The 10,267-nt window shown below is 31.5% G+C and overlaps 1 protein-coding gene across 1 annotated transcript; it reads right to left on the reverse strand.

Annotated features, from left to right (window-relative positions):
• Nucleotides 1–85: 85 nt before the first annotated feature.
• LOC140062057 (uncharacterized) lies at nucleotides 86–10,173 on the reverse strand. Its single transcript, XM_072108101.1, has 11 exons — nucleotides 10,011–10,173; nucleotides 6,459–6,489; nucleotides 5,296–5,335; nucleotides 4,299–4,502; nucleotides 3,781–3,926; nucleotides 3,227–3,373; nucleotides 2,732–2,867; nucleotides 2,338–2,523; nucleotides 1,585–1,754; nucleotides 326–517; nucleotides 86–150 (listed from the first exon to the last, which is right to left on the reverse strand). Exons 1-11 carry the CDS (start codon nucleotides 10,171–10,173, stop codon nucleotides 135–137), a joined length of 1,431 nt encoding a protein of 476 aa, XP_071964202.1. The 3' UTR covers nucleotides 86–134.
• Nucleotides 10,174–10,267: the final 94 nt, after the last annotated feature.

Raw genomic sequence — 10,267 nt, forward strand, 5'->3', positions numbered from 1 at the left:
AATGCCTTAATTATTTTTTTTCTACAGAATGAAACATTAATAATTAATTAAATTCTAGTTTTAAATATTGTAAGATATTGCTACTTACTCCAATTTGTATAGATACCACGTTCCGGAATTTTAATGGCATTTTCTCATGCATCCATTACACTATAAAAACAAAATTAATTTGCAGTTGAACATTTAATTTTCTAAAGCAATTTTTAGTTTAAATGTAAAACAATATGTTTGCCAAATAAAAAGCATTGCGCAATTTTAAAAATAAGTTATAGGCTTACTATCACTGTATTATAGATAAATAGAGGTAAATGCTAAAGTTACTTACTCATGTGTGACTTCATTTCCAGTAGGAGCTAATACGTATTTGTGTGTTGAATAGCTTGTCTTTGATTGTCTCTCGAGTTTGTAGAAGTACAAGATAAAGGCATGTGGATGTGGAGACGCTTTCTTTGGGAGTCTTTCAAAATCAACGTAGTTTCTGTTACAGCATTCCAGTAACTTGTAGGGTTTACTTTTACTTTAAGATTAGATTAATAAAATAAAGTTTAAACACTGGTATACTTTTATTTAGTATAAAACGGGTCATCGACAGGGACCCTACCTAAGAAACTTGAAAACACTCTAAACGGAACATATACTAGGATGCTAAGAGCCGTTCTTAACGTTTCATGGCAAGAGCACCTCCCGAACGCTCAGCTATATGGGAATATACGCAAGATCACCGATGTCATCAAAGAAAGAAGAGTCCGCTTTGTTGGACACTCTTTCCGCAACAAAAGTGAACTGATAAGCGACCTTATGCTCTGGATGCCATCACATGGGGTAGTAGTAGTAGTAGTAGTAGTAGTAGTAGTAGTAGTAGTAGTAGTAGTAGTTGAAAGAGAAGGAGAAAGAGAAGGAGAAGGAGAAGAAGAGGAAGTGGTAGTGGTAGTAGTATTCCGGTAGTCTGGTGGAGGAACTGATCATTAAACAAGGGCTATTAGTAAGACATACGTTACATACAAACATTAATATTAAATAATCAAAAGAATTTCAAGAATGTGTCCTAGACTACTCAAGTGCTACATCTTTTAAACAGCTTTTTATAGATGCGAGACCCAGACTTTCTTGCAATCTGTCTCAGACAGAATTAAAGCATTTGAGATGCGTGCTATGGAAGATTGTTTAAACATACCATGGTGAAAGATGGTATCGAATAGAAATGTATTGTTACAAGTTAAATAAGAAAGAGAGTTGTTAGTTGTTATTATAAAAAGAAAATGTATATTCATAATAATAAACGACAAGTAGTGTTGCAACGATCCTTATTGAGGGACGAATAGAAGGTAAAAGAGAAAGAGGCAGACCTCGTAGGAAATAGATTGATGACATCAAAGAATGGATCAACACCAACAGTTGTGTAAGACAAGCATTTGATAGAGACGGTTGTCAAAGCATGACCTCCAACCTTCAACGTGAAAATGGAAGAAATTGGACCTGCCATAACCAGTGTTAGCTTTTCTGTAATTTCTGTAATTGTAAGTAAAATCGCAGGCGTCTGTGTTTTACTTGTACATTACCCCATAGATAAATAAGTGTAGTTACCTTTTCTTCTTTTCCTCCATTGTTGTCAGAAGAACGTTTTTTTCGAATACCACCAAGTAAACTCTGCTGTCAGAATAATCACTTCTACCGTATTTGGATTTCTTTGGCATACGTACGTTCAATACAATCCCTTGTATTTCTGGGTAATCTTCAGCCAGTACTGAATAAACCTTGGACGATAGACGATTTAGGGTGATAATACAGGGACTTTACGAAACAGGACTGGAATAATATATACATGAGCTTTAATAAAGAGGGCGGAGCTAACCGTTAAATTCTGTCCTCTTAACTGTTTAAGGACGATAAAGAAGGTGGTCGTTATGTTGTATATCGTCAAAAGCTTATTTATACCGATATCATAGTAACAACTGTTAATGTACAATACTACAACGCTTGTGTAGTAAAACTTCCAGTTAATGTAGAAACAGCTTATGTAGTAAAAAAAACAGCACTAGTTAAAAAAGGTAGCATGTCAACAGCTAATGTAGTTACTGTTACTAAAATTGTACAAAACCTATCTATAAATTTGATTAGACGCATCTCTTTACTTATTATTGGCCCTATCCCTTCTCAAAATCGACCACCTCCTAAAAGCGACCATTTCGTAAAATACTACATTCGTCAGCGATTACATAACGCAGCTAGGGACTCGATCATATACCGTATAGCCGACCAACAATACAAATGCTATAATAATAATCCATTACTCCCTAGACAGAACATTATACCCAACAACTACAATATGAACTTTACTTCCTGAGAAATGATTCCACGTTCGTTCTTTGGTAACTCTATCTGTCCGATGATTCCTGACGAATGATTGGCATTCTTCTTTTTCTCATTCAATCTTGCTTTTGTGTTCTTCAACAGCTGTTGCGTTTCATGTGCCAAACGGCTCACAGTGTTAGTCTGGGAATTAACGTCTGCTTCTTGTAATTTCTTTTACAAAATAGAAAGATTTATAAATATAGTGTGTAGCTATAAACAACATTAATCGTATTGCTTTTTGTTAAGAGCATTAAAACGGCCCTAGATGTTTTTATATATAAGCCTAAATATATTGTACCACATGTGTCTCAAATGAGCGAGTCACACGACGAATCTATACTACCACACCTACAAAACATAGTTAAGCTAGTTTACACACCTGTAGATGATCTGCTAGTACATCAAACCAGTTATTAAGTTCTTTAAATCGTTCTTCCAGATCCGTAAATGAATACTCTTTATTTGATTCAAACGTCAATTTTTGAAACAACATGTGACAGTCTGTCCGGTATTCCCTGAACAACAAAAAATTGTCAACAGTACTCTATAACTTATTGTTATTAAATTACGTATTCCCATTATAAAAGTAGTATTCTATTAAAAACCTTAATGATGAAGATAGATAATCTGGTGATTATAGTACAGGGCGGAATTTAACTCTCACAAACAACAATGCCACAAGTAATAAATAAACAAAGATAGTTTTATCATTAAAAAAAACATGAACTGATTTGAAAGAATATAACCATTGCATGTTACAAAGCCTATTGTTTTTATTTTTACCTTTAAAAAAAATATGTATGTAGGCTTTAGAATACAAATACAATGTTTTATATCTAAAAATCAATGAAATGAAAAAAAAAGCAAATCTTACTTTACAAATGAAAGCAGATTCTGTCGAATATCCTGATTCAGATAGTAAAACTCAAAACATTTGAAGAAACGCTCCTGAAGCCAGTATTTCAACAACTTATACACTTCAACAACATCTTGAAATGCATACTTTAAATTCTCTATGAAGCTACAGAAGTAGGTTAGTTTTATTAATAATGATAACAATTAAGTTACAAATTAACACTTATGTTAGTAAAAAGAAATTTAAATATAAATAAAAATATCCTGATTCAGGGAAACGACTCAAAATCAGAAAGATTTTTAAATACTGCAACTACATCTTTAAATGCGCTGTCATCCTAATCGCATATGAAGTTCAAACTGAATATCATGTCTACATCCAGAAACACTATTATTAATTATTGTAATAATAGCACTAACAATTGTATGAATGATATAATTCTTACTATAATTAAAATATTTTAACATCATGCTTTAGCCTTTTCAATTAAATACGTGTTTGAAAGTAGAATCATAGATATGAGACATCAAACACATTTTAACAAAACGAACAGAAGATGCAAGGTTTCGTACCTGGTAAGATCAGAATCAATGTCATACAAATGAGAAAACATTTTTTGTTCACCGTCAGAGAAAAGTGTTTGGAATTCGTACATTTCCCGTGTTTCTCTCAAACGTACGTGTATCGACTTCATTTTATTAAATAAAGGTTCACATTCCTAAAACAAATAATATAATTATTGTAGTGAAAAGCTTGTTTGTGATTTTTGAAACACTTTGATGGAAAATGATCCTTCTATATAAAGTGGGCCAACGTTAAGCCTTGTATACACTATAAAATTGTATGTGTCAAAAAACTGTGATGTTCCCATGTTAGTGCTATGTTTAAATATGGAAGTGATATGACATCATCGTGTCCATATATGGGCATATCACATAACGTTTGATAGTGTAGACAAGGCTTTAGATGCGGTAGAAAATATGTTTTTTAAATTTCTCCTTGGGGTGATTTCATGATGAAATGTGAAAAGATTATCAGGCATTAAATAATTGAATTGATTATAGTACTATTAAGCAGAGTTGTAACCTACTTTTATACACGTAGGTTCTTTTAACTCATCATATATCGCATTATGGTACGTTTCTGTAGTATTTTGCTCGTCATCCCATGTGTCTTGTTCCGATTCTGTCGGAGTCGGACTATCCGGCTCTTGCTGCTGTCGGTCTGTTGGTCCTGAGCATGGTAATTGAGTCGTTCCAGGAAATATAGCTGATTGTCGTAACTTGTCCTGAAGCTGCATAATAAGGTTTAACCATTTTAAAATTGTGTTGATATAATTAGGTTGCTCCGTTGCTAAAATAATATTGTATGCATAATAATATTATAGCAATGTATTGGCAGTATCAAGATTCGTTTTTACAATTAGGGTATCATCGTTGAACTGTGCATTAAAATTAGGACCTTAGCAAATATTATGGTAATACATATTCTTTAAAGATGTATTGTCCCCCTGAAAAAAATAATTATTAAAAAAATTGTTTTTGAATATTCCATTTTAATATAACATGATAGTTATCCACTTTGACAAAAAATTGGATCGAAAAAAATGTATTTACTGAAAAGAAAATGTAGTTTAAAGCAAAAAATGGTCAAATTGGCTGCCAGCCCATTGATTTTTGGTTGAATTTTATCATTTATTTTGTCATTTTATAAGTAAAAACATGATTTTTTTTCGTTTTTTTCCAATTCAATCAATCAATCAATCAATCAAAGTAACATTTATTTCTCTTCTTCTCTTTCATAGAATATAAAAATTAACAGTAAATATGATTTAAATAAGAGGGGCAACATCCCTAAAAAAGCGAAGCTTGTGATTAACTTGATTAAAACTACAAAATAACATATTCAATGTCTGATTTAATTAATTTTCATTTTTCATGTTTTTGGGGGACAATACATCTTTAAAAACACTGCTTTATTCTTACACGTAGAGCAAAAATTAAATTTTAAGCGAAAAAGTTACAATAAACTCAATATTTTTTACAAACACGCTACAACTTATTGTATAAAAATGTTTAAAACATTACCTCTTTTTGCAATGGTTGCTTTGGGACATCGGTGGTTAGTCTGTATGTATAATGAATAAATGGATAGATGATCATTACATCATAAAACTAAAATTAATTGTTATTTTTTAAGTGTATCAATAAATAAATAACCAAGATTGTCATTATTATAGAAATCCAAATCCACCAAGAATAATATATTCCATCGACCAGCATTCATACAAAATTCGTCTATTCATATTTCATGCAGTCCTATAAAAACTGACACATTATACCAAATACAATGTACCACCATCTACCAATATATGCCAAATCACAATCAATCTGGAACACAAACCATCTAATGAATACTAACACAGACAGTGAATTCATCTAACGTTATACTAATAATATAACCAACTTATTCGTCGACATTTTAGGTAGTTCTAAAATATTTCAAACCAATTTAAATCCGAGTTCATCAAATTCAATTATGACACAGTATAACTGTTTGCCTCTGGTCGGGGTCCATAGGCAAATGATAATAAATAATTTGTTATTGAAACGGTTTGATAATTAATACATAAAACAACGTCGTAAACTAAAGGAGAAGGCTTCTCTAAATGGTAAATTATAATTTCAAATTTCAACTCGGCATTACTAGGCAAACATGCTGAAATTTCACCGAAGTTGATTCGTCCCAAGATGGCTTTAGGGCTAGAATACATTTTCTTTATTTTCTGTAGGTCCTTTTGCAGTTTTGAACGTTGTTAGTAGTTTGGTGGTTGGATCTGATAATATTAGGGCTTTAATGTTATTACACAATGGTCTCCCTCTGAATTTTATAGTGTGATTTAATACTATTTATTGTACAGATGACAAGCAGTAGTAAACATTTTATATTTAAATTATATAAACTCCAGATTGGTCTCTTATGTATGACACTAATTTACTACACTCATTTAAGGATTATTGTTCTTTCTTACAATATGATTTTAGTATAAGGCAAAAAAACTTAGTTTTACATAACATTTGAACAAACAGGTAACTTCTATTTTGTATGCAGGGCATTTTTTAAAAATTAGTTACCCTATCAATTAAGAATAACTAGATCTTTGTTTATGACTACTGCTTTGTTTAATTTTCCAAGCACCATAATTTCTATAATAGATTTGACATTAACAAAAAACAAACAAAAAACATACCTTTTTGGAAAGTGTTCTGAAGAAGTTTCAGCTGATTGAAAATGAGAGAAGAAAGAAAATGCGATGTCATTACTTCAAAATGCATGCAATGGGCTTATTGTGGACTATTATGGGACTATTGCACAATAAAATCATTACATCATAAAACTAAAATTAATTGTTATTTTTTAAGTGTATCAATAAATAAATAACCAAGATTGTCATTATTATAGAAATCCAAATCCACCAAGAATAATATATTCCATCGACCAGCATTCATACAAAATTCGTCTATTCATATTTCATGCAGTCCTATAAAAACTGACACATTATACCAAATACAATGTACCACCATCTACCAATATATGCCAAATCACAATCAATCTGGAACACAAACCATCTAATGAATACTAACACAGACAGTGAATTCATCTAACGTTATACTAATAATATAACCAACTTATTCGTCGACATTTTAGGTAGTTCTAAAATATTTCAAACCAATTTAAATCCGAGTTCATCAAATTCAATTATGACACAGTATAACTGTTTGCCTCTGGTCGGGGTCCATAGGCAAATGATAATAAATAATTTGTTATTGAAACGGTTTGATAATTAATACATAAAACAACGTCGTAAACTAAAGGAGAAGGCTTCTCTAAATGGTAAATTATAATTTCAAATTTCAACTCGGCATTACTAGGCAAACATGCTGAAATTTCACCGAAGTTGATTCGTCCCAAGATGGCTTTAGGGCTAGAATACATTTTCTTTATTTTCTGTAGGTCCTTTTGCAGTTTTGAACGTTGTTAGTAGTTTGGTGGTTGGATCTGATAATATTAGGGCTTTAATGTTATTACACAATGGTCTCCCTCTGAATTTTATAGTGTGATTTAATACTATTTATTGTACAGATGACAAGCAGTAGTAAACATTTTATATTTAAATTATATAAACTCCAGATTGGTCTCTTATGTATGACACTAATTTACTACACTCATTTAAGGATTATTGTTCTTTCTTACAATATGATTTTAGTATAAGGCAAAAAAACTTAGTTTTACATAACATTTGAACAAACAGGTAACTTCTATTTTGTATGCAGGGCATTTTTTAAAAATTAGTTACCCTATCAATTAAGAATAACTAGATCTTTGTTTATGACTACTGCTTTGTTTAATTTTCCAAGCACCATAATTTCTATAATAGATTTGACATTAACAAAAAACAAACAAAAAACATACCTTTTTGGAAAGTGTTCTGAAGAAGTTTCAGCTGATTGAAAATGAGAGAAGAAAGAAAATGCGATGTCATTACTTCAAAATGCATGCAATGGGCTTATTGTGGACTATTATGGGACTATTGCACAATAAAAATCTGCCTAAATTTCCATCAGAATGGAATGTGTAATAGTCATATGTTTTGTTAATTACTGGTAACATATGTATTCATAGAAATAATAAAAAATAAAAATATAAAATGGGTTTTACACTTTACAAAACTGTTAACACAAAGAGTTAGCATATGTGACGTTTGAGGAAGTGTGTTTTCAGTATAAATGAGAAATACGTTCTATTGTATGGAGCGAGCTCTCATAATTATATTCATCCGCTTAACTTGTCACTCTCAATTACGCTTTCAGTACAGTGTACTACGTAACGTTTTATTGCAATTGAGATTTTAGAATAATAGTATACTGATCAATCAGTCAGTTAATATTAACTAACAACCAAAACAGAACATATTGTAAATTGAACCATATCTTTTACCATTCAAAATAAATTAAGAATTAGTGCCCACACACTTGAAAAGGACAGATATGCCTCTCCACGGATCCCACCGGAATTACGACTCGCTTCGCTCGCGTACCATCTTGGTCGTGCCCACAGATGGTTCTCGAATACACAGTAATTTCAGCGTAACAAAACTGGCGATTTCAAATGTGTACGTACCGCAGGACTACGATACATTGTCGTTTACAGAAACGAATAAATAGACACGATGATTTATGTAGTCAAATAAAATTAGCACCCTGGGAATTACTTCCGAAGGAGAAACTTATCACAAAATGAGGCCAAATTACTCATTTAAAGAAAATTTGTGTTTTGTATGTAACATTAGGGTTGAGGGATGGGAAAGCGGATAGGTACAAAGAGGAACAATTTTTAAATATATTCTTTATCCACTCAGTAACGAAATATTTTGTTCATGTTTTTCATAAATAATATACCTCTAAATACAGTAAAACATTTGCGATTTAATACTTTGTTAAAACTGTCACTGTCATAATCGATTGACATATTAAAGTACATGTCACGATATACCACTACGACGTTTATATTATTGGTAATTAATGTGTTTATATATCTAACAGTAGAGCCTAACCACAATCTCAGTAATAAAGTTTATTTGTATATATTTTTATATTACATCTAACAGTACGAACATTCACAGTAAGAAATGTTCGATTTAAATGAGGACCAAAAATAGTTAATAGGTATTTACAGTATTGTCAAAGTATTGCAAGTTTATTCTCAAAGGGCCCATATATTTACCTACCGTATGTGTTAAACCAAGGGCTCATAAATTTACCTACTTGTGTTAAACCAAACTCTGGCAGACTGAGAGATTGGGATGTTCCATTCATCGCAAATCAATACATTTGTATAATCGTATATTAAATCTATCAAAATAGTATTTTTTAAAGAAAATCGGCCTGTCTTCAACATTATGATGCTGTACTCTAGCTGTTCAACCGGTTTTCAGCTATTAAAAACAATTATCGTAGGAGGAGATAGGAAAATGCGAAGCCTCCTCGCATTTTTGTGGCGGGTATTTTTCAAGACGGACATCCATTAGACAGTGTATACCACGATCGGAAAACACCCCTATTTGGGGCAAATCGTTGAACCTAAATTCGTTTTAATCGTCAATAACTAATTATCTAACTCAATTTAATTAGTAAACAGGGTTACATCAGGCGGTTAAAATCAGTACCGAAAGTACGAACCAACTTTACATACCATCGAGTAAAAATGCTAGAAGTAAGGCGCGATTTACCGAATTTTGCCCTTACGTAAATTTATATATAGATGACGAAATACGTTCTAAAATGTGTAATCCTTTGCCATAACTCTAACGGCTGATGATAATCTGAACTTTTTAAACATTGAAAATAGATATATACATGGACCTATGGTTTATAGTTATTAAAATAAATAAGCAAAATCTTTTTTTGTAAATCCATAGCTAGAAAGTAAGAAGAATTATTCAACGGTTGTGAAAGAGAGGTAAAGTAAAGTTAATAATTAAACTGATCATAATATAAAATGTGACGGTAAAAGTTTAGTAACATTTTTACCCGAATTTTAACATGTTTCTTTTTTATAATTATAACAGAAACATTACAATACAATATAAAGTTACATCAATATTTTTTTTTCTAATTCAATGTGTGGTATTTTGCATTGAATGCCCGATTATAGTCCGTTTTGAGTTTATCAAATTTTCTGGGGTGTATTTTCGTGTACTGCTACTGTTTTAATTTCCAAAAACAAAAAAACAAAAACTTACGGATTGGTTGGTTCTCATATCTAGGCTCATTAATTTGAGTATATTGATCTTCATCTTCATCTACGGTCGAAAAATCTACGTAAGATTTAGATTCGTTACCATCCCCCGACGCCGAATTTGGGCGAGATTTTGGCGCATCTATGTGCGGCACTCTGCTTGCCATGGCGTTTCCCAAATGACTGATGAATCATTTACGGTACTAACAATTATATCTATATCTAAATTATCTCTTAATTTGGTACATATACGTTTCCTCA

This window comes from Antedon mediterranea, chromosome 11 (assembly GCF_964355755.1).
Source record: "Antedon mediterranea chromosome 11, ecAntMedi1.1, whole genome shotgun sequence".
NCBI classification, from domain to species: domain Eukaryota; kingdom Metazoa; phylum Echinodermata; class Crinoidea; order Comatulida; family Antedonidae; genus Antedon; species Antedon mediterranea.